Source organism: Vitis riparia, chromosome 13 (genome assembly GCF_004353265.1).
Source record: "Vitis riparia cultivar Riparia Gloire de Montpellier isolate 1030 chromosome 13, EGFV_Vit.rip_1.0, whole genome shotgun sequence".
NCBI lineage: Eukaryota > Viridiplantae > Streptophyta > Magnoliopsida > Vitales > Vitaceae > Vitis > Vitis riparia.
Genome location: NC_048443.1, coordinates 8,240,751 through 8,266,265, shown reverse-complemented (window position 1 = coordinate 8,266,265; position 25,515 = coordinate 8,240,751). Strand labels below are relative to the sequence as shown.

General features: G+C 36.3%; 1 protein-coding gene across 4 annotated transcripts in view; it reads right to left on the bottom strand.

Annotated features, from left to right (window-relative positions):
- LOC117927473 overlaps window positions 1-25,515 on the bottom strand; it is a 48,368-nt gene that overhangs the window by 7,736 nt on the left and 15,117 nt on the right. For 3 of the 4 annotated variants that reach the window (XM_034846956.1, XM_034846958.1, XM_034846957.1), the window contains exons 7-9: window positions 22,696-23,845; window positions 22,302-22,597; window positions 6,912-7,018 (exon numbers count right to left, since the gene is read on the bottom strand). In XM_034846956.1, the coding sequence (XP_034702847.1) occupies window positions 6,912-7,018; window positions 22,302-22,597; window positions 22,696-23,845 (1,553 nt within the window). Of the gene's footprint in view, window positions 1-4,315; window positions 4,432-6,911; window positions 7,019-22,301; window positions 22,598-22,695; window positions 23,846-25,515 lie in introns of those variants that run through there. The other variant, XM_034846959.1, reaches the window with a different exon arrangement.

Below are 25,515 nucleotides of genomic sequence, written 5' to 3'. Positions count from 1 at the left end.
CAGTAGAGAAACAATAATTAACATTCTTTAACTAAGATACATATACATCATCCAAAACAAAAGTAAATACATAAATAAAATAAATACACCAAGGAACCTCATCCATCAGCACTCGATACAATACCCAAGATTTCAACTAGCAGGATGAGAAACCTGATCCACTTTTACAATAATTTATTTTTATACATGCTCCTGAACTGAGCTCAAGATTCTTAGGAAATAACAATAGAAGTGCCATTCTTTCCCTTGTGCTGGCCATCCAGGTTTTCCAGTTGTTGGTCAAACCTAGAAGGTCCACATGCTAAATCACTCAAACAGCCAATAGATGCAGGAAAACATTATATAAGGATGATTTATGTGAGATCTGGCATTGCCTCACTGCCATCCTGTTAGAGTCTATGCTCCTTTGTACATTCCTTGATGAAGTAAATGCATTTTCTTGGTGTTGCTTTCTTACTTGAAACTCGCACCTCAATTAGGAACTTTATCATGTGCCTCTTCATTAACTATCTAGAGAACATTTCTCTTGTTCCTAACTTTTTTGTCAATTTCCTGCAAGAAAGCAGCAAGGTTTAAGGCTTTCCCACAAGGATACATGTGAGTCCGGCTCAGATTACATCCAGTGTAGAACTTCTTGTTCTTCCACCTACTCTAACATTTTGCAAGATTCACATCTCAAGAAACTACCTTTGGATGAGTTGGCCCACTTACGTCCATCACACCTACTAAAAGGACTGGAGATAAAGAGGTCTCCCTCCATATATGCTCTATATATAAACATTTTTTTCCCTCTCCTTTTCCTTCATTTGCTCTCCCTTTCCATCATTTTCTTGACAACCAAATATCTTTCGGATACTATTTTGTCAATACATCAACAAGAGCCCAACCAAAGTTGGATTGAACCAACAGCCTTGCACTCTATATACATACATTTGTGTGTCCTTGTTTCATCCTTAATCTGTATAGGCATCTTGCTGCTCTTGCTAGGTATTTCCTCTTTTTTTTAATCATACTTTGTATTTTTGGAAGGCATTCTCATCCTTTGGTTGCACTCAATATTCATATCAACGAATAGATTTCTTTTAATCAGGAAAATAAAATAAAACAGCACGTGTGAGCATGTTCGTACATAGTATGTTCTTGTTTCATCCTTGATCTATATAGCTATCTTGCTGCTCTTATCAAGTATTTCCTCCTTTTTTTTTATCATCCATTGTATTTTTGGAAGGCTTTCTTATCCTTCGCTTGTAATCAATATTCATATCAACGAATAGTTTGTTTCTAATATATATATATATATATATATATAACATGTGTTTGTGTGTCTATATTCATGTTTATTATATTATTTGTTAGATATGCATGTGTATTTATATATGTATCTATTGCTCATATATGCATATGGCATAATCAAATTGTACCTGATGTAAAACTTCTTATTCCTACACCCCTCAATAAAATTGTGTAGATCCACATATTGTGAAGGCAGCCATTAGATAAAATGTCCCAGTCATGCTTATCATGCTTTCCAAATATCAAGTTTACTGGAGATCTAGAAGTCTTGCATAAATATAATGCTCTAAATTAGCGATTTTAGCTTTACTAGGACTGAAAAAGGTTCAAAAACTGTTGAGAGCTTTTAATCATTTGGTGGAGGAAGATTGGCAACAATCTAATGCAAGCTTCCAGAGAGAAGAGGGCAATGGAAGAAGAGTATAAAATGACTAGCACCTTTGATCTAGAGAAAGAAGAGTATAAGGTAAAATTGTGGAGGGAAAACAAGAAAGAAGAAAAATCGCTGGTTTCAGTGTTTCACATTCATTGAGATCTCTAGAAATTTATTCAACAACGATATAAGAAGGGAATATGGATTTTTGCACACCTTGAAAGAGAATAAATCTGAGCATGAGAATAATCTCCTCATCAAATGATCCTCCAAAATATGACCTTCAATCCATCTTCCATGTAATAGATTGAACAGGATGAAGTATGCTTGATGACCTTAAAAAATAGCCTTCTGAAGCTACCATTAGAAATTCTTGACCAGATAGTTAGCATCCCATCCATTGTTCTAGAACTGTATCTATTTCTAGTAAGAGAGTGTCATACAGAAGGTTGCTTCGTAGGGTATCTCAACAAATAAGGCAATACTTCAGGCCTAAAATCCACCAAACCTCGTCCATACCATCCAAGGATACTATTAGAAATTCTTGACCAGATAGTTAGCATCACATCCATTGTTCTAGAGCTGTATCTGTTTCTTGTAAGAAAGTGTCATAAAGAAGGTTGCTTCATAGGGTATCTCCTCAACCAATTACCAAATGATGCAATGCTTCAAGCCTAAATACGCCAAACCTCCTCCATTTTTTTTCCTGAAAACCACATCCTTACCATCCAATAAGATGATCTCTTTTGCCTTTCCTCACCCAAATCACATAACCGATTAACAGTCAATTATGAACATGCTTAGAGGTTAAAAGTTTGTTTGAAGAGACAAACTGAGTGTTGATCAACTTCTAAACTTAAATATTTTCTAGTGACCTTTTAAAGAGATTAATATACTTGCAAGGCCTTTTCAGCTACTTTTATTGGGTTGTTGGTGTTGTTATTATTCTTACAAAATTTACAGAGTTTGATCAACAGAAGAGATAGAGAAGACTTCTGCAAGAAAGCAAGGGTACCTATACATTGAGTGTCACCCACAACTATACAAGGAGAAGTGATTTAACTCCTCAAGAGGGTATATAATCTCCTAGGAAATGAACCCAAAACATTGCTCCTCTCTTCACTAAAAGATCAGTAACATTATTTGGTGAACAAGAAGACAGAGAAGGAGCAATACAGGACAGTTGCAACATCTAATATTTGATGGAGCCAACCATCATACCTCCAAGGCCGTCTTTCTAATTTAGTCACGTAAGTGTCTTGTTCCACCTGTAGGTTAGAAAGGCTAAGAGCCCTTTCTTGTGGCAAACCCTATAAAAGAGCTAAAATCTCTACCTTGATGGCTAATCCTGCTCTTGCCAGTTTTAAAAAAAGCTCAGACCACAACACCGTTATGATCTCTAATCACCCCTCCTATCCCCAGCTGCTTTGGGTGTCCCAAAGCACGCCCATCAAAATTTAACTTGACTAAAGCCAATGAAGGCAGAACCCAACTAAGAGTGATTTCATTTTTAATCCTTTTGATTTACGTACCAATTCCCAATCAAATTTTCCAGCAATTTGCCACCTCCTATGAAATTGCCCAGTAGGCGGTCTTGTGTTGATTACTGTCAAGGACGCTTTCTTAGCTTCTCAAATGTAGCGAAATTTCACCCAGGCTACAGTGTGAAAAGGCTTTCTGGGCAACTTACTGCAGAAAGGAGCCAAACCATTGTTATTTGAATTCAAACTTGTTTATTGTTTTTAACTCAATTTTTTTGTAAAACCTCTAAAACATTCTTGATGACTGGCATGTTTGGACCAATTAAAGGTAGCCATGTGCCATATTTCTCCATAAATAGGCTTTAGTAGATGCTTTTGAGAGCTTTTTGGTGGTGAACTTGAGATTCATTCTTGTATTTTCATTTTCTGGTTTATTTTAGAGAATTTTCCTATTTTTCTTCATTTTCCTTCATTTTCTCTACAGCTAAACATGGTGTGTGAGCCTTCTCTCACAATCATGAGTGGATAATTCTTTTCTAATCTGAAAGAGGATCAAGAAAGAAATTGGATTTAGGGAATGAAGACTGATTCTATGGTATAACTTCACTTTAGTCCTCCGTTTTTTAGTTTTCTACTCTTAAAGTATGGAATTCTCTTTGTAGCTCCCTTCAACAAGGCATATATGATGCTTGGAATTGTTATATAGATGCTTATCCATTGAGGTAATCTCTAAACAACATCTCTTGATCATTTCTGTGCAAAAGCGATTCTGAATGTTGAGATGAATTGATGAAAACAGGAATTGGACAATTAATGACCTTTTATTAATCCTTTCATGACTTAAATAAAAGTTAGGCATAGGGATCAGATTTGAATTGATATTAAGATTGCAATTCATTCTTGATCTAGACTTTAAGTTGTAAAAGTTTAAGATGAGGCTTCTATTCTGAGATTCAACTCTGGATTGTATCCAATTCCCGATGTTTTTCCATTGTTCAGTTCCTGATTTGGCAGCAGCCTTGTTGGGCTTTCTTCTTCTATGTAAATGAAGTGTAGAAGCATCTGTGGTTTGCTTGAAAGATATCTTCTCCTTGCATTTCCTTTCTTCCTTAAAGAAATTTCCCTGCTCATTATGAAAAAGAAAGAAATTTGAAGCAGATCCCATTGAATACTCATCCCGAATAAGGTTTTACATATTGTGTCAACCCCTCTTCATGCTCACCCTGAATAGTAGTATCACTCCACAGCTGATTGCATGCCAGACTTCCCTAAATTCTTATAGTACTAAAAATGTAACATGATTCAGACCACTTTCAGAAAATTATGAAGTTGATCATAAAAACCATGTAATTTTGTTTTTACTCAAGGGGCATAAGTATTTTACATCTGTGGAACAGAAACTTCTAAACATTACAGAAATTTATAAATAAAATATACACCATCCTGATAGGACGATGATTAAAGCCATAATTTGTGCTCCAATGGCACATATAGGAATGAATTATGCAAATATAAAGGCTCAACTCAGCTAACTTAACTTGAATTGTTGCTAAGACCTTAGCCATGGATCTAATATATATCTTGAGCTAAATTTCAGATTTAAAGGATGAAAATGATGCAAGTTGAAAGAGTCATTTTTCAGCCATGGTAGAGAAAGGACTAAATATGCTTAAAAGGAGCTCCAAGGGTGTGAAGCATGATGAGAGTTTCAACAAATGAAAATGGAGCAATTCATAGCATGAGAGACGAAAAATGATGGTTATAGAAAGATTTGGAAAGCAAGCAAACACAAGAATGAAGGTTGAAGGACATAGCTTGAAGTTCAAACATTTGAAGCAGAAACATATACTATGACTTTAAGGTCAAATCTAGAGCACTTCCCAAGGTCATTTTTGGGCATGCTATATATCATTTCAAAGCTCAAGAAGTCAAGAATCCAACGCTTCAAATGGTGTACAAATTGAAGCTGAAACGAAGAAGTTATGGTCATTGGAATACAATTGGACAGAACTAAAGGAGCATTTCGAATTCGAAATGGGATTTCAAAATTCAACATATGATTTCGAAATCCGAATTAACTCCAATTTCGAAATCACATACTACAACTTTGATATTTCGCCTCCTCCACCTTGGGAATTGCATCTTTGGCACTCCATCAACCCCAAGTAGGCCCCACACAATTGGAAATCAAGATTTTAGTTTAGTTATTTTTAGGTAATTATCTGGGAAATAAGTGACCAACAAGAGCATGTCATGTGTTAGTTTTTTACTTTTTCTATAAAAACTCCAATTTTAGGTTTTAGGAGGGAGGAGGAGAGATTTCTTCACAATTATAGAGGAAGAACAAGCCTTTGAGGATTTTCTTGGTTTGTTTTCTTTTTCTTTTCTTTATTCAACAAAGTATTGTTTTTAATTTCTTGAAATTAAGAATGGTTCTTTCTTGTTCTTTTATGGCATGTGTATGTGAAAACACACCCATAAGAGGCTAAAAAGTCATCTTGGGGTGAAACATGAAAACATAGGGTTAGATCAAAAGGGAAATAATAAGTGAAATTGGACTAATAATGGAATCAATGAAAGGTTATGATATTAGTATTGAGATCAAAATACCCTCTAAAGTTAGTTTGACTTAGGAGATGGTACAATTGCACATTCCTTGATACTAAGGATTTTTGGTAATTCTTGATCCCTAGTTACCTAAGGTTTTTCTATTGTTATCTACCTTGAGGCAAATCTACATAGAGTGGTAAAAGCCTAAAAACCTTAGACCTAAACTCAGATTTCATATTCATTCATCTATTATGGAATTCAATGAAATAAAATATTAGAAGTTAGAATACAGATCAATTCTAAGGTGTGGAACTTAGGTTGACCTCATTAGACCATATCTTTTGATTACACTAAGACTATCAAATTATATATCTTGTTTCAGCTAAAGGTCTATGCCTAAAGTTGGATTGTGGCTTAATTAATTGAATTAAAATCAATAATTATTGAATAATTTAAATAAGTTTATTTTAGGAAATCTTTATCCATATTTTATAAATTAATTTTTTTTATCCATAGCAAATAATTAATCCTTTTAATCTAAAAACAATTAAGACGATAATCTGGAATACTACAAAGTTGTGGTAACCCTATCTCTGGTTTTCTTGGCTAAGATTATCATGTATTTAGGCGTTAGTATTTTAATTAAAATAGAAATTTGTGGTCAGATGATACCAACCATCTAACCAAATATTATTCACCATATTAATAGTTAACCATCCAAAGAAAATACCTAAAAAAGAAGGCAACAGTTTAATGGTACTTTGTCTTGTCAGAAAAAACAGAACACAGACTAATCCTTAAAACTGATAGTGCCTGGTGTTCTAAACGTTTATTGCTGGCAGAATCAGTTTTCAAAATACTCATAGACTGTGTCTTTTCATTTCTTGAACAGATGCTGTAAATAACTTCACTAAAAACATAAAATTTACCCCCCAAAAAAAAAGGTTTACTTTGTGGACTCAAAACATAAACTTCAAGCTTATGAGCCACTATTCATGATATTATACATCCATTAATTCAATTTCAAGTCTGCATCATTCTTCAGCATGGAAAAAATTCCGATTCAAAATCAAAATCTAGTCACAACAAAGTCTAAACTTTGAGCATTTTTCTATCCATGAACTTCAGAAATTGAATATGAGAAGCAAAGGCAGGAACAAATTGTTACAGCAAGCAAAATATGAAAGCAAGTCAGACAAAAAGCTAGAACTTACTTCCCAGGTGGCAATACAGAACCTGCTGCAACTGAGTTATTAAGCCAATCAACTTTAAGCATGAAGGTATTCACTGCACATCCATATAAGAATTTGGTGGTTTGAAGCTGAGACAAGCATGAAAGAATCCATCCCAGATTAGAAATCAAAATTACTAAAAAAAGTAAACCTTGCAAAGAACTAACTGTCACAAAATAATCCAAGTTTATATGATTCAATTTGATGTTTGAGTTTTAAGAATTTATTTAGATTTTTCAGTAGGATAATATATTGTCCAGAATAGTATAAGTTCAACACAAAATTGCATGTATATGTTGCTTGAAATGCCAGAAATCCTGCATCTGCATAAGCCAAATGTTTACTGGGGACCAGCCAACTCAATACCAAAGTGAGCTAGTCACATCTTTTAGGCACTCGTAACTCTATAAAGAGGAGGGGTAAAATTAGCTTAGAATCAAAAAGTAAATTTGTAGACATCAATGTCATAAAATCTTACACTATTCACAATTGTCCCAGTGCTAAAGCAGAGTTACTAACCAGTGAAGGTGAAGTTCCAAGACCCGGTTTAAAATGCCATGCTGATTAAGAAGTAATTACCTTTTTCCAATAAAAAATTATACTTGTAATGTATTATATAAAAGTAAAACTTTGTATAGAACATAGGATGAGAAATCCTTGAAAAATGAGTGTCCAGGACTACATAAAAGACTAAAAAAATGTCTACAATAGAAATTGAGATTACATTCTCACTAATTAGGAACTACCTAAAGGGGAGGCATAAAAAAAGCATCTACCCCTTGTCACCACTTCAACTACAATTACACTTTGCCCATTCATTCATGTAAGCAATCTGCCAATCATCCCTTTAGTGAAACAAAGATCAGACTCCTGAATCACAGCATTGAAAATTTCCTTGAATCCTTCAAGGACTTCACCTTTTGCTCAAAAAATGAACACAAGCTTGGACTCCACCTCACTCTCTCTCCCTCTCTCCAGCTCTCCCTCCCTCCCCCTCTCACACACACAACATAAACCCTAAGTGAATCATATTTAGAATAAAGTTTCTAAATTATGCCATTACCTATTTAAAAGCTTTTAAAATGATCTATTTAAAACTTTGCTATACCAAAAAAGTCTCAGTTAAACTAGGAAACTAGGAATATAAGTCTGTTTCACAGAATAGAAACTTCTTAAATATTTTCCCATCATCAAAATAGAAATTCTACAATGAGCCTCCATTTAAGCTTTTCAAACAAACTATGCAACAAGCAACCATCAAATTTAAGTTTTAGTCTGCTCATGGGAGAGCCATCTGTTAAAAACAAAACTCATCTTCCTCCTTGTCCCCTCTAAGCTTGTGGCCATCATCAAAACAAGGCTCAAATGAGTTCCACCAAACCCATAGTGAAAGACATCCAAATGAAGACATAAACAATATCTTAACGCACAAAGTATCATTCATGCCACACTTGTTGTCAAAGATCTTCACATTCTTTCAAATTTCAAGCATATAACCATGATTACTTCTTCCTTTCATTCCAAAGCAACAAAACAAATATTTATATCTAAAATCTCTTAGCTACCACCCAGCCAATCCCTACTAAAGAAAAATGTTTCAGTGGAAGCTCATAAGAGAAGGAACAATGTGAGAACAAATTGTGGAAAGATTGGTTCAGATTCACTACTGAAAATTAGGAGGTTCACTGCTGAAAATTATTATTATCCATACTTAGAATATTTTATTATTTGAATTTGAATTTTAATTATTTCCTGTAAATAGGTTAGTCCCTTAATAGACTTAGACTATTGTATCTAGAATTATGATTGTAGATTCTATGTACACTGCAATAATGAGAATTAAAAATCCAATTGAATTTATCTTTGTGTTCATGACATCGGAGCCACCCTTAACCATAGATGAACTTTTGAGTGTCTTTGGCTAACCACTCGTAAAATAATAATAATAATAATAAATAATTCCACGTCTATCTGGTCTTCTACCAGATTTTTTTCTCTTTTCTTAATCTGGTTTATATTCCAAATTTCTTGTTCTTTTCTTAATTTGATTTGTGTACCAAATTTGCAGAAACAATATATATATATATATATATATTTTGATAGGAAACAACAAAGGAATATATTAATAGAAAAAAGAAGTACAAGAGAAGGATGAGGAATCCTCCCACCAAAGAAAACTAAATTACAAGAATACGAAAACAAGAAAATACAATGTAATAATGAACAAACTCTCTAGACTAGACCAACCCAAAGGAATTACACGCCACTAGCCAATCAAGTTGTAACACAGTAAGGGGAGTCCCCTTAAAGACCTTGGATTGCAGAAACAATATATTCATCTTTAATTCTTCTCTTCCTTGAAAGATTTCTCTAATATGTTTAAAGCATCCTCTAATGAAACCTCAGGTGGATTCCTCTAACATTTAGACTTCTCAGAATGGTCAGATTTCATCAACCAAGCTGCTAAAAGTCCAATCTTTGCGAATCACTATTCATCAACTAGATGAAAAGAATTTCTTGTAGTGATCACAATCCATGAAGTTCTTCATTAGAGGAGGGAGTAAGATCAACTATTTGACTGGTACCAAATAGGCCTCAAAATGTGATGACCCTATATACCATGTCTAGGATGTAAAGAATTCTATAATTTTATCATGGCTCGTTAACTGTATGGAACCAAAGATCAACCAAACATATGTGTGTCTCAGCACCGTCAAACAACTATGGGATGCAATGAGTGAGACATACTCAGATTTGGGCAATTCCTCACAAGTTTATGAGTTGAAAACAAAGATCATAAATACAATGCAGGAGAATATGTCTGTAACAAGTTATTACAATATGATGAAAAGTTCATGGCAGGAACTTGACTTGTTCTATGACCTTGAATGGTCATGTGCTGACAACAGTGCTCAATATCAGAGGACTGTGAAAAAGGACCATGTTATGGAATTTTTAGTCGACCTAAACAAGGATTTGGATGAAGTTAAAGATAGTGTTCTGGAAAAAGAGCCATTGCCCTCAATCAATAAAGGATTCTCTAAGATTAAATGAGAAGAAAGTTGCAAGGGAGTGATGATGGGAAAAAATATGTCCAACAATGAAAATTCAACACTTAATGCTACCAATAAAACCACTGCAGCAGCATAAAATCAGAGACTTGTAGCCTAAACATTGAAGAATCTTGATGAAAAGCCAAAATTCTAGTGTGATTATTGCAACAGGCCTTGGCACATTTGAGAGAAGTGTTGGAAATTGAATGGAAAACTAGAAAATTGAAAGGAAAGAAAACCTGAAGAAAAGAATGGCTAATGGAATGCAAGCTACAGTAGAAACCGATATTCTTTTTAGCAATGAACAACTTTCAGGTGTGCCCTTCGGCTCTTTGGCTCAAACAGGTAGTGCATTCACTAATTCCCTAAATTCAGCACCATCGACCATTGATTCTAGTACATCTGATCACATGACCAATCAATCACACTTATTCTCCATGTTCTGGTCACTTAAAAATTAGAAGTACATGTGGCAACTTGTCTCTAATTGTAGGAAAAGGTTACATAATTATGTATCAAAATTTGATTCTCAAATCTGTCCTTCGTGTTCTTAATCTTTCTTGCAATCTTTTTTTAATTAGCAAAATAACCAAAGATTCTAAATGTATTGCAAAATTTTTTTGCTCTAGTTATGAATTCCAGGACTAACATTTGATGAGGATGATTAGCAATGCTAGGATGGTTAACGGACTCTATTATTTTCATAACAACTTCCTCAAAGGTGGACAAACTCCAGTTGCGAGTTGTAGTGTGATTTCTATTCCTGTTAAAGATGATATAATGTTATGGCACAATATGTTAGGTCATCCTAGTTTTTCTAATTTGAAACAATTATTTCCAACTTTGTTCAAAAATTTGAATCCTTTAATATTTCAATGCAAAGTTTGCCAATTATCTAAACATCACTGTGTTTATTTTTCGCCTCATCCAAACCATTTTACCTAATTCAAAATGTTGGAAATTTCAACTAAGTGGATTAATACATTCATTGATGACCATACCAGAGTCTATTGGGTGTATCTCTTAAAGAAAAATCTGATGTCGAGGGAGTGTTTAAAGAGTTGTATTCCATGATTGAAACCTAGTTCCATAGTCGAATAGAAGCCCTTAAAACTGACAATGGGAAGGAATATTTCAACTCTATTCTTGTTAGATACTTTAAAGAAAATGGCATTATCCATCATTCTGCATGCTTTCATACTCCACAACAAAATGGTATAGTTAAGAGAAAAAATCTGCATTTACTTAAGGTGGCTAGGTCCATAATGTTCACTATGGGAGTTCCAAAATACTTATGGGGTGAGGTTGTTCTCACAGCATCTTACTTAATCAATAGGATGCCCAGCAAAGTCTTGAAATTTGACACTTTTCTAAATAGATTACAGGTCATTCTCCCACATATTCGCATCTTTACTTCTCTACCTATGAAAATCTTCAATCACACTGCATTTGTCCACATCCACAAACATAACCGTTCTAGACTCGATCTTCAGGTAGAAAAGTGTGCATTTATAAGGTATTCTCCTAAACAGAAATGGTACAAATGCTATAATCCTATTTCAAAGAAAAAAGAATTCGCTTTTGGGAAGATTTATGGTGGGGGGACCAAATCTTCAAAGACCAATATCCAAGACTATTTAGAGTAGTAATGGATAAAAGTGTTCCCATATTTTCAATTCTTGGTTTGGATTGCCCTTTCTCATGGAACTTTAATTTCCGTCGTAGTCTAACCGATTATGAGATAGAAGATCTAGAACGCCTCATGTGTTCTATTGATTGTATGAATTATCCACCTCCGCTTCAGATGCGAGATCTTGGTCCTTATTGTCTTCAGGACTGTTTACAGTTAAGTCCTTCTTTACAGCCTTATCCCAATCATCTGATTCATCTCCTTTGATCCCTTATAAGTTTGTATGGAAATCTCAAGTTCCCTTCAAAGTTAAGGCCTTTGTTTGGCTTGTGGCACACAAGAAGGTAAATACCAACGACTTGCTACAATTGAGGAGACCCCACAAAGCTCTTAGCCCTGACATCTGTAAGTTGTGTATGGGGCAAGGAGAATCTGCAGATCACCTATTCCTTCATTGTTCTGTGACTTTGGGGTTGTGGCACAGACTTTTTCAGCTAGCCAAGATGGATTGGGTCCCTCCGAAAAGCATTTCAGACATGATGTTCATCAATTATAAAGGCTTTGGCAAATCCAAGAGAGGGTTGGTTTTGTGGCAAAATGCGTGCATAGCTTTAATTTGGGTTGTGTGGCGGGAAAGGAATGCTAGGATATTTGAGGACAAAGCTAGGAATTCAGAGAATCTTTGGGACTCCATTCATTTCATCGCTTCGTTTTGGGCTTTTTGCTCAACGGGGTTTAAGGGCATTCCCCTTAACATTTTACAACTAGATTGGCTAGCAGTGTGTAGGTCCAATGAGACGGTGTAGTGTCATGTTATCTTATTGTGTTGTTTAGTTTTAATTCTAGTGGGAGGATTTCTCATCCTCCTTATGTCTATTTTATCTTTTCAATATATTCATGTGTGGTTTCCTATCAAAAAAGAAACTTGTTTTGACTATGGATGTGACATTTTCCCAAAACAAACCTTACTTCACAAAAAATCATCTTCAATGGGAGGGTATTGAGAGCTAAGATCCCTTTTGGTAAGTAATGGGACCCTTACCCGTGTCATTACCGAGTGACCCAGAAAAATCCCGCTTAGAAATGTTACCCATCAAGCCTTTACCCATTGCTCAGCCTTTACCTAATGGACTAAGCATTATAGATTCTAATTCAAGGGGAGAGTTACCAAAAAAACAAACCCAAACTGAGTTGGGTGTCTACTCTCGAAGGAATAAAAAGTCACAGCCAAGCAACTTCTTCAAATGATTGCCCTCTGGATGAAACAAGTATCTCTTCACCAACCTCGTGTTCAATTCCTATATTTAGTAATCTAAATAATGCTTCACATGACCTCTATTGAAAGAGAGAGAGAGAGAGAAAACCTTAATTCTCATTCATATATAATTAACTTCTTACAATAGAGAAATATATATACAAGGCTAGGTTGAACTAACTACCATATATGTGACCTATATTAAGAAAGGAAAGTTGTACACTATAAATATATATTCAACACTTCCCCTCAAGCTGGAGCATATATGTCATATGCACCAAGTTTGTTACAAATGTATTTAATCCTAGAACCTCTGAGAGATTTAGTGAAGATGTCTGCTAGTTGATCATTTGAATTAACAAAACTTGTAGCAACACACCCTGATGCGATCTTCTCTCTAATGAAGTGACAATCAACTTCAATATGCTTGGTCCTTTCATGAAAGACTGGATTGGATGCAATATGTAATGCGGCCTGATTGTCACAGACTAGCTTTATCTGTTCATCTTTTCCAAAGCTCAATTCCTGAAGGAGTTACCTCAACCATATGAGTTCACATGTTGCCAAAGCCATAGCTCGTTACTCAGCTTTGGCGCTTGATTTGGCCACTACATCTTGTTTCTTACTCTTCCAGGATATTAAGTTACCTCCAATAAAAACACAATACCCTGAGATGGAACGCCTATCTGAGGGTGAATCAGCCCAGTCTGCATCTATGTAACCAACAATTTGGATATGGCCCCTATCTTCATACAACATACCTTGGCCTGGTGTTCCTTTAATATATCGAATAATGCAAATCACAGCATCCCAATGGTTGTCACATGGTGACTGTAGAAATTGACTAACCACACTCACAGGAAAAGAGATGTCTGGTCGAGTGATGGTGAGGTAGTTCAATTTGCCTACAAGTCGTCGATATCTCCCAGGATCTCTTAGAGGCTCCCCCTGTCCTGGTACAAGTTTGACACTTGGATCCATAGGAGTGTCAACAGGTTTACATTCTAACATACCTGTTTCTTCCAAGATGTCTAAGACATACTTCCTTTGTGACATAACCACACCTGAACTGGATTGAGCTATTTCAAGTCCCAGAAAGTACTTGAGTTTGTCCAAGTCTTTGGTTTGAAAGTGGTTGAAAAGGTGTTGCTTTAGTCTTTGGATACCCTCCTAATCACTGCCTGTAATGACAATGTCATCCACATAAACTACCAAATAGGGGCACTGGCTCGAAGAGTTATGGTGATAGAAAACCGAATGATCTGCTTCACTTCGAAGCATTCCAAACTCTTGAACAACTGAACTAAAACATCCAAACCATGCCCGAGGAGACTGTTTCAAGCCATATAGAGAGCAGGGTAACTTGCACACTAAACTAGACTCCCCCTGAACAACAAAACTAGGTGGTTGCTCCATATACACTTCCTCGAGAAGTTCACCATGAAGGAAAGCATTCTTAATATCCAACCGATAAAGAGGCCAATGACACATAGCTGCCATGGAGAGAAATAAGCGAATAGAAGCAATCTTGGCAACATGAGAGAAGGTGTCGCCATAGTCACAACCATAAATCTGAGTATAACCTTTAGCAACCAAGCGGGCCTTAAGGCGATCAACCTGACCATCAGGACCAACTTTAACAATGTAGACCCAACGACATCCAACTGTAGATTTACCAGGAGGTAAAGAAACAAGATCCCATGTGCCATTGGAGTGCAGAGCAGCCATTTCATCAACCATTGCCTGTCGCCACCCAGGATGAGAAAGTGCCTCACTAGTGCTCTTAGGAAGAGAAACAGAGGATAAAGTAGAGACAAAGGCAGAATAGGATGAAGATAATCAATGGTAGCTCAAAAAATTATAAATAGGATGAGGATTACGAGTAGATCGATTACCTTTCCAAAGAACAATAGGCAAATGGTTAGTAGATGACAGGGCCGGGGTAGGAGAAATCGGTGGGATAGGAGGTGAATCATCAGGTACCTCAGCGGAAAAGAGAGGAGGAGCAACAACACGATATCGACGATGATAAACCTGAAGAGGACTAGAGAGCGCATCTAAAGGAGGGGATATATAGGGAAGTGGCAATACTTCAGAAATGGGAAGAGATTCAGAGGATGAGAAGAATGGAGAGTCCTCAAAGAAGGTGACATCAGTGGAGAGAAAATAACGATGAGTGTCAGGGGAATAACAACGATAGCCCTTCTGAAGTCGAGAGTATCTCAAGAAGATGCATTTTGTAGCCTTGGCGGAGAGCTTGTCTTGTCCAGGTGTGAGAGTATGAACAAAACAAGTACAACCAAAGACACGAGGAGGAAGGAAATAAAGAGATTGGGTAGGAAAAAGAAGGGAATGAGGGATTTGGTCATGTAATAGATGAGGGCATACGATTAATCAAGTAACAAGCTGTAAGAACAGTATCCCCCTAAAAACGAAAAGGAACATGACTATGGAGAAGGAGGGTACGAACTGTCTCAACAAGATGTCGATTTTTACGTTTAGTAACCCCATTTTGTTGAGGAGTATGAGCACAAGATGACTGATGGAGGATCCCATGTTGGGACATAAAAGAAGTAAAGGGTGTAGAAAAATATTCCCGAGCATTGTCACTGCGTAACACTCGAATAGAAACATTGAATTGTGTTTGGATTCCAGCATAAAATTTCTGGAAAATAGAGAATAACTCAGCTCGATTTTTCATTAAAAATAACCAAGTACATCTTAAATAGTCATCAATGAAAGTGACAAAATACTGAAATCCTAAAGTAGACGCGGTCCAACACGGACCCCAAACATTAGTGTGGACAAGTTCAAAAGGAGACTTTGCCCAATTATTCAAACGCCAAAATACTAAACTAACAGTAGGTAAGACAGAGATAGTAGTAATAGAGGAGAAAAGGTGTTTATTACCAAAGATATGATCAGATGCTCCAAAATCTAGAATCCACGGCCAAGAGAAGGAGACTGAGTAAAACAGACAGAGACATTACCGGTCTAGGCAACAGAAGCTGATGTGGCTGCCTGATATCGGAGATAGGCATCATAATCACTACCAATCAATTTTTCCGATGTGATAGTAGGAGATCCAAAGATGACGGATGTAAAAATAGGATTTTTAGTCGCCATATCCACTTCACCTAAGATTGAATCACGTTTGGATCGAAGAGAGCCCTAAAGGGAGGTCGGATCATAGCTGTGGAAGAAGAACCTGGTATGTCGGGACCAAACAAAGAAAAAAAGTGATTGGAGATGAAGAAGAGGCCTTCCCAAGGCACACACAGGTCTCGGCCAAGGAAGAGAGCTGCCGTTGGAGGCCAGAGGAGGCTAAAAGAAGACCCACGAAGGCTGAAATGCCAAAAAAAAAAAAAAAAAAAATGGAGAAGCAAGGTTCGAAGAGGATTGATGGAGGCTTAGAAGTGCAAGACGGCGCCGGACTAACCTGCTGGTAGAAGCTTGGCACCAGAAAGTGGGCCACATGCCCCCACGCGCCCTCACGCGCTGGCGCGTGGGATTCAAGCCGCCGGAGAAAAACGACGCGTGGGAGGCGCGTGGATTGGTTTTTGGCTCCGGTGCTTTGAGAAAAGTTGCAGATCCCCTCTTTGCGCTCCTGATGATGTGGTCAGTGTCGGAAAATATCGCCGAAAAAATGTTGACGGTGATGAGGGTTTTCTGACCACGATATGGTTGACCAGCTTTGGGAGATGGAAAAGGTGACCGGAATGAAACACGGTCACTGGACGGATTCCCGGAATTAATTACACGGGTAAACTAGAAAGAATAAAGTTTTCTCCCTTGGCTCTGATGCCATGTTGAAAGAGAGAGAAAAAAAACCTTAATTCTCATTCATATATAATTAACTTCTTACAATAGAGAAATATACATACAAGGCTAGGTTGAACTAACTACCATATATGTGACCTATATTAAGAAAGGAAAGAAAGATTGTACACTATAAATACATTATATTCAACAACCTCAATGCTCCCATTGCACTTAGAAAGGGCACATATTCCTGCATTACGCGTCCAATTGCAAAGTATGTTGAATTCCATAGACCTTCTCAGAACTATAAAGCCTTTACTTCTAATCTCTCTAGTGTTTCACTGCCTAAACTATACAGGAAGCCTTGGGTCACATTGAATGAGGGACAAAAATCATGGAAGAGATGAATTCTCTTAAGAGGAATGGTACCTAGGAAATTGTTGAACTGCCAAGAGATAAAAGGACCATGGGTTGTAAGTAGGTGTTCATGATTAGATACCAGGCAAATGAAAGCATTGATAGGTACAAGGCAAGGCTTGTAGCCAAAGGACTCACCCAAACTTATGGAATTGACTATTAGGAGACCTTTGCCCTTGTTGTAAATGTTAATTCGATTCAACTACTATTATCCCTTGCTGCAAATTTGAGTTGGCCGATGCATCAACTTGACGTGAAGAATGTTTTTCTAAATGTAAAGCTAGAAGAAGAGATCTTCATGAACCTACCACTGGATTTTGAAAGCACTGCTTGGAGATGGAAAAATATGTGTCTCTATGACTAAAACAATCACCTAGAGCCTCGTTTGATCAATTCACCAAGGCTATCAAAAGGTGTGGATACCAACAAAGGCAAGTTGATCACGCATTGTTCTATAAGCACTCAACTACAGCTAAGATAGCCATATTCATTGTATATGTGGATGACATCATCCTTACCGATGGTGTAGGGAAACTAAAGGTCTTCAAGAAGTTCCTTGCAAGAGAATTTGAAATTGAAGACCTTAGTGCTCTAAGATACTTTTTTAGATGTGCAGTTTGTGAGGTCTAAAAAGGGAATATTTGTGTCACAAAGAAAATATGTACCTAACTTACTTTAGGAGACTGGTTTACTTGGTTACGAACCAGTAGAAGCCCTAATAGAGCCCAATCTTAGGCTACAACCAACAAGTGCAGATAAGGTGGTGAATCGAGAGCAGTTTCGAAGGTTAGTTGGAAGATTCATTTATCTATCTCATACCCAACCAAACTTAGCGTGTTAGTAAGTATAGTGAGTCAATTTATGCATCCAACAGGAAAACAACATTTTGGAGTAGCCTATTGAATTCTCAAGTATTTAAAAATGAAACCCTGAAGGGGTTTACTATTCAAGAATCATGGCCACTCGCAGTTCAAAGCTTACACCAATGTTGATTGGGCAGGAAGCATAACAAATCAATGGTCCACATCAGGCTGCTGTACATTTATTAGAGGCAACCTAGTGACTTCGAGAAGAAAGAAACAAATTGTGGTAGCTAGAGGCTGAATTTAGAGCAGCAACTTAGGGGATTTGTGAACTTTTATGGCTAAAAAAGTTACTTTAAGACCTTAAAGTGGCCAATCACAACTTCTCATCAAGAAAAGAACAAAATAGATAAACCTTGTATGTCAAAAAGAAGAGAGACAATTTGAGGAATTTCATTCAAAGGATTACATGGTTCGTAGCCTTAATGCAACTTTTTGGTTCTTGTTCCTAAGAAAGGAGAGGTTGGTGACAAGAAGGATTTTAGGTTAATCAACCTGGCGGGGGAGTCTTTATAAACTCCTAGTGAAAGTCTTAGGTGATAGGCTAAAAAGGATGATCGGCAAGGTGGTGTCAAATAGTGAGAATGCTTTTGTAGGAGGTAGACAAATTCTTGATGCGGCTTTGATTGCAAATGAGGCACTTGATTCGAGGAAGCAAAGTTCCAATATGGGTTCAGTTTGCAAATTGGATATAAAAAAAAAAAAATTAAGATCATGTAAGTTAGAAGTTCCTTCTTTCAGTCATAGAAAAGATAGGATTCATTCCTAAATGGAGACAATGGATCCACTTTTGCATTTCTTCAATGAAATTGGCAGTACTTGTCAATGGCACCCCCATAAACTTCTTCCCAACGTCTTGAGGTTTAAGATAGGGGGACCCATTTTTACCTTATTTTTTTGTTTTGGTCATGGATGCTCTTAGCAGTTTAATTGCAAAGCTCAAGCAGATGATAGGTAGAGGCGAAGAAGGAATTCAAGTCTTATACCCATTATCTGTAAATGATAGTCATCTTTTTTGTGAAGATAATGTAGATTAGTTGAGATATTGGAATTTGGAAATGGATGGTTACTTGCTATAAAATGGTGTCAAGTTTGAAAATAAATATGCAAAAAAATGAAATTATTCCAGTGGGGTAGGTAAAGGATGTGGATAAAGTGGCTTCTCTTTTTAGGCATAAAGTAGGGAGAGTTCCTACATCTTATCTTGGTTTATCCCTTAGGGCCCCTCACAAGCTTTGTGGTGTGTGGGATTCAATCAAGGAGAGGTTCAAGACTTGTCCATATTAAAAGCACTCTATCAAACCTCTCTATCCATTTTATGTCCCTCTTTGCAATTTCCAAAAAAGTGAAGATCAAATTAGAGAGAATACAAAGAGACTTGTTGTGAGGAGATACAAGAGAAAGAAAAAGATTCGCTTGGTAAATTGGTCAGATGTCTATAAGGATAAGAAGCATGGAGGGTTAGGCTAAGAAGTTTAAAGAATTTTAATCAAACCTTGCCAGGCAAACGGTTATGGAGATTTTGTTTTGAGCGAAGGAGCTTGTGGAGGAAGATCATTCACGGAAATTCCAAGAGGGATGGACTAGTAGAGAGGTGAAGGATTATTCTTTTGGGATGAGCCTTTAGAAAGACGTTAGAAAAGGTTGGGAAGAGTTCAACTTCCAATTAACTATCCAAATTGGAAATGGTAGACGTATAAGATTTTGGTGAGACAGATGGGTAGGGGAGTTTTAGTCGAAAGACGTATTCCCTTCACTTTTCATAATAGCATCCTCCAAAAATGCTATTGTTGCAAATTTATGGGAGAGAGGAGGTAACAAAGGGAGTAGAGGTTCAATTAAGAAGACCCTTCCAAGATTAGGAGATAGAGAAGGTGACCCATTTTTTTGGAACTTATTTACCCATTAAAAATCCGAGAAGGGGATGACACTTTACTTTGGAAAGATGATAGGAGGGGAAACTTCAGTTTCAAATCGTATTGAAAATTCCTAAGGGATGAGAATAATTTATTATTCTTAGCCAAAGAGATTTGGGGATCCTATGCTCTACTTAGAACATGTTTTCTTGCTTAGGAAACTTTTTTTGGGGGAAAAGAGGAGGGTCTTAACTATAGACACGTTAATGAAGAGGGGATAACCCATGGTCAATAGATGCTGCCTTTGTAAAGATAGTGAAGAATCATTTTATCACATCTTGATTCATTGTGATACAACAAGAGTGCTCTAGATAGCAGTTTCAATGAAAATGATGAGAAATCCTCCCCATAAATACACAACCTGATGAAGACAACAAACCTGATCAAAACATCGAAAAAAACCCTACTCTACAAGGAGATTTGTACAGAAAAACAAAAAACAAAAAATAGAAGTATTACAACTTTTCAAGCACCACTAGGCTCCTCCACAAAATTAGCCCATGCCTAAAGGTGTACATACTGAACTCCAACTAAGTTGAATGACATACAAAGGAATACCTTTAAAAGCATCAATGCAGGAGGCCTAAAAAGAAACAGAGAAATGAACTAAGTCTCACATCATCTCAAGCACCTTCCATTTGTCCTCAAAGATCCTAGCATTTCTCTCTCTCCATACAATCCAAATCAAAGTGAGATAAGCAATCTTCCATGAGGTCTTGCTTCTAGTGGTTTCCCAAAACGCATAAAAGAGATCATCATCATGCCACTTAAGTTCCTAGGCTAAACCCACACCATCCCGACCTCTCTAAATAGCCCATGTCATAGACCCGAAGTAAACGGGCAATGTAGAAATAGATGGTTAGTTGTCTCTCCACTCCTACATAAGGTGCACCACTCGGGACTAAGAGCTTTGTAAAATCTTCTCAACTATAGCATGTCATTTGTATTTACCTTTTTGAATACCACTAACCAAACGAAGGTCTTGAACTCGAAGGGACTTTTGATTTCCACAAAAAATGGGCTAGATGGAAGGAAACTGAATTTGAAAATTTGGATAAGGCTAACAGAAACGATTTTACTAAAAATAAACATAAAGAGGAAAGTGTCCATGCTTTCGCATCTAGAACAAATGGAAACAAGTGTACACGAATAAGAGAAGTCAGCAATCTTTGGAGATCCTCAATTTCCCAATCAAAAAGGTTGCAATGAAAAATAAGATTCCAAGAAAAAAAGGCGATATAACCAAAGATAGTTAAAATGGAGAGGTTTCTCTCTGGGGCAACTCTATAAAGTCTTGGAAACTATAAATACAAAGGTTGATTCCTCCATCACATATCTTCCCAAAAGCGAATTCTAGTCTCATCACCCATTACAAGTTGAGTGTGTACAGAATAAAACTGGAAGATATATGCAATGGTCTTCCAAAGGCATTGATGTGACCATCTAACTATAATATTAGTGTCTCGCCCATTAGGATGTGTCACATATATACTTAAAATAACCTAATGCCAAAAAGCAAAACTTTCCTTAGGAAACCTCCATAGCCACTTCCCTAATAAAGCCTAATTCCTAAAAGAAATCTTCTCAAACTCTAAACTGCCAAACTCTTTAGGCCTACACACTAGGTCCCAACTGATAAGATGTTCTTTTTTAGAGAACAATGTGTATTTTCCAATTTACTTTTACCCAGTAGACAAAAAGTCAATTGCTTGTTTGCTTAACACGGTTAGCTAATTTGCTGATCATGTGATAATGATATCGACTCACCAAATAGAAAAACTGAACAAGCAATTTATCCCATTGAATAAGAACTGTGAGTATTTCCAATCTACTTTTACCCAATATGGAAGGAATCATGAAAGGAAGCTCTGGGTACCTATAGTAAAGATCCCCAGCAAAATGCCATCTTCCTACCACCCCCTTAGAGACATTATTCCAACAACACACGATTTAATCAAATATCGATAAGATGAACAATTAATAAAAGAAAAAAATATGGTTAATCATAAAGCTAATCCATCCTTTCATATCCATCCTTTCATACTTTATTTCTTAAAATTATTAGGTTGATGAGTACCTAATAGGGATACTCAACTACAATTGTATCTAGACTGTGTCTCGTATAATACATACAAGATAGAACCTCAGTGGCACAATCACGTAAATCATATTGATTTTTTTTCACCATAGATGTAATTAAAAAATTATTAAACAATAATAGTAATCTAAACCTTTCATCCACCTCAAAACATAATAATAATAAAATATAAGAACAAGAAAAAGTTCTCATATTCATTATTCACTAGAACTACAGGCATTATTTACTAGAACTACAAGGAAGCCAAATGTAAAGAATATGAAACATAAATAATAATATACAAGTACAAGAAAAAATTCTCACATTTCATTATTCACGAGAACTACAGGAAGGCCAAAGGTAAAGAATATGAAACATAAATAGTTTGCAGAAACCAACCTTCTTTGAACATAGAACGATGGGAAGATGCTTTTGATTAAAGTTTGAGTTTCTCTTTCTCCTTGAATTTGAAGGAGATGGAATATCAGGGAGAACAATACCACCATATTTCCTTATCAATCCTTCAATTTCTTTTTCCTTGCAACTAGAAAATCCTGTGAGCAAGAACTCTAGACCTTGAAATATCAATTTCTCATTGATGCAGCAATTTGTCATATACCATTTCACTTTGTGAGTTCTAGAGTCTAAGCCAGGGTTAGAACTTTTCAACCTTTTAAAAGCTCTGGAAGTTGAACCTACACAGATTTTGACAATAAAAGACATTAGGTAGAAATATTTCAGAAGGTATTGTAATTAGAATGTCAATTACAAGATCACAGGATCCAAGTCTTACGAGTCTTATAAGCAGTTTGTATGTTGTGGACGTTCTTGTTCTGTGGATGCTGGACATTAGCTTCTGAGAAACGAACCCGCTTTCTTATTTGAACTTGAGTACTGTGGACATTGTGAAATTCAGGTTGTGGCATTTCAAGGTTTTCGCTCTGCTGAATCCCAACTATTATATCTGGTACTGCAGTCCCTTTTGAATTTTCTTCCCCACTGGAATTGTTTATAAAATGTTTAGAGGCCTGAAGCTGGTAGTGCATCCTTTGGTTTAAAATAAGAGGTGAGTTCCCTTTTTTTGGCATATGAACCTGAAGCGAAGGCCCAGTATTTGTAGGCTCATCACAATTTCCTTTTTCATTTGTTAATGAAGTGACTGGATCCCTTATAACAGAAGTATCATGATTATATTCATAATCTCTACTGATAGCATACTTTGACATGGAAGTGAAAGGAAGGAGTTCTGTGAAATCACTTCTACCAGAAGAAATGCAAGGAAAGATTCCTGGGGAATCACTTTTACCAAAAGATCTGAATTGGTCCATTTTTGGCCTAGAGGAAAGAAATTTCCAATTGCAGTCTACTGGGAATGAACGGTTGCAGTATGTGTTTACCCTCTTTGAAAAGGCACCATGGCTAGATAAGAGCCTACTATAGGACTTAAGTGAGGTTAACTGCCTTCGAATGGTGTCTCCAGAACCTTTTCCATCGATGATGGGTACATCTTGCCCTTCTGCATGAAAAAAATTAACATCGAGACCTGAAGCCCTTTGCATCATATCCCCCTTCCCAACTTCTAATGTGGGACTGAAACAGTTTCCAGCATCAACTTCTTTATCATTCTGATTCTGATCTATAGCCGAACCATCATTTTCTAAAGAAATACTGCATGGAACAACAGAACAAAGAGGATCTACCAAGGATAAACTAGAAGATTGCACTTGAGAAAGAAGTATTTCCTCATTAGCTTTGTCACATAAACCTTCAAATGGTATGCTGGACTGTGAAGCTAACTTGGAGCTTGTTTCATTTTTCGGCACAAAGGAGTTTTCATCTGGGGCTACGTCTGCAGATTCTGATAGAAAACTTGTTTCCCCAACAAAAAGCTTTGGGATGCTTTTAGGGTTAGCTTGTTTCATGAGTACAGAAGCACCTACTTCCTTTCATGGAGTGCAGAAAAATTAAAAAAAGAAAAAGAAAAAAAATGAGAAAACAGAAATATGAAACTCATGAAGTTAATGAATGCATACATGAATAGTAGGATTTTTTATTTAAATAATATTTTTTAAAACAATATTTTTTAAAAAGCAGCATTTTATAAAATATTTACAAAAATACAACACTTTTAAAATTGTCTTTCCAAAAAATGATTTAGTACAAATTTCGAAAAGAAGATTTTGTTGTGAATAGTTGTAAGTTAAAATTGTCTTTACAAAAGACGATTGTAGTATAAACATGATTTAGAAATTCACAGTAAAATCATCTTCCAAAAGATGATTCTGACATATAAATATAATACAGATTTTAGTATAAGCACGATTTGCAAATTTGTACCGAAATCGTCTTTTAAAAAGACAATTTCAACATGAATAGTTGTAAGGTAAAATTTGTCTTTTTAAAAGATTTTAGTATAAACATAATTTAGAAATTCACACTGAAATTGTCTTTCAAAAGATGATTTTGATTTGAATATAATGCTGTATTTTTGGAAATAGATTCATAATGTTGAACAATCAATTTTCCTAAAAACTAAAACTTAAAAGGATTTGGGTTCACAATGTATATCATACTTTCCAACACCCTAACTCTAATATCATGTTGAACTACCAATTTTCCTAAAAGTTTAATCTTGTAAAATTTGGGTTCACAATGTATATCATACAGTCCAATAGAAGGAATGAATAATTTCTCACTCTTAATTCTCAAAGGGAGTTTTTGTGGGGAGATTTAGAGGAGAGGAGGAAGATTCACTTGCTAAGTTGATCGCTTATTTTTAAACATAAGAAGCATGGAGGGCTAGGGCTAAGGCACTTGGAGAGATTCAATCAAGCATTGTTAAGAAAATGGCTTTGGAGATTTCCCTTAGAAAGGGAGAGTTTTTGGAGGAAAGTCATTGTTGGAAAATTTGGAGAGGTGGAAGGGGGCTGGACCACTAAAGAAGTGAGGGATTCTTATGAGATGGGTCTTTGGAAAGATATTAGAAAAGGTTGGGAGGATTTCCTTCTTAGAACTAGTATCCATATTGGAAATGATAGACACACGAATTTTTGGTGGGACATTTGGGTTGGGGATTCTAAGCTAAAGGATTGTTTCCCTACGCTGTTCAGAATTGCAGCCCAGAAATCTGCTTCTGGGGCAGACCTATGGGGGAGGCAAGGAGATGGAGGTGGTTGTTGGGAGGTGCACTTTAGAAGATCCTTCCAAGATTGGGAATTGGAGGAGGTGACTCATTTTTTGGAACATATTTCTGCGGTAAAGGTTCAAGAAGAATGAGAGGATTCCTTAGTATGGAAGAATGATAAGAAGGGAAAGTTTAGTGTCAAATCGTATTATAGGTCCTTAAGGGTGGAGAATAGCTTTATATTCCCAACCAAAGAGATTTAGGTTCGTATGCCCCTTTTAGAACTCATATTTTTGCTTAGGAAGAAATTTGGGGAAAAATTTTAACAGTAAACATGTTAATGAAGAGGAGTTGGTTCATGGTCAATAGGTGTAGCCTTTGTAAAGACAATGAGGAATCAACAAACCACATTCTGATTCATTGTGGTAAGACAAGGGAGCTATGGACTTTGTTGTTATCATCTTTCGATCTGGTGTGGGTGTTCCTGGC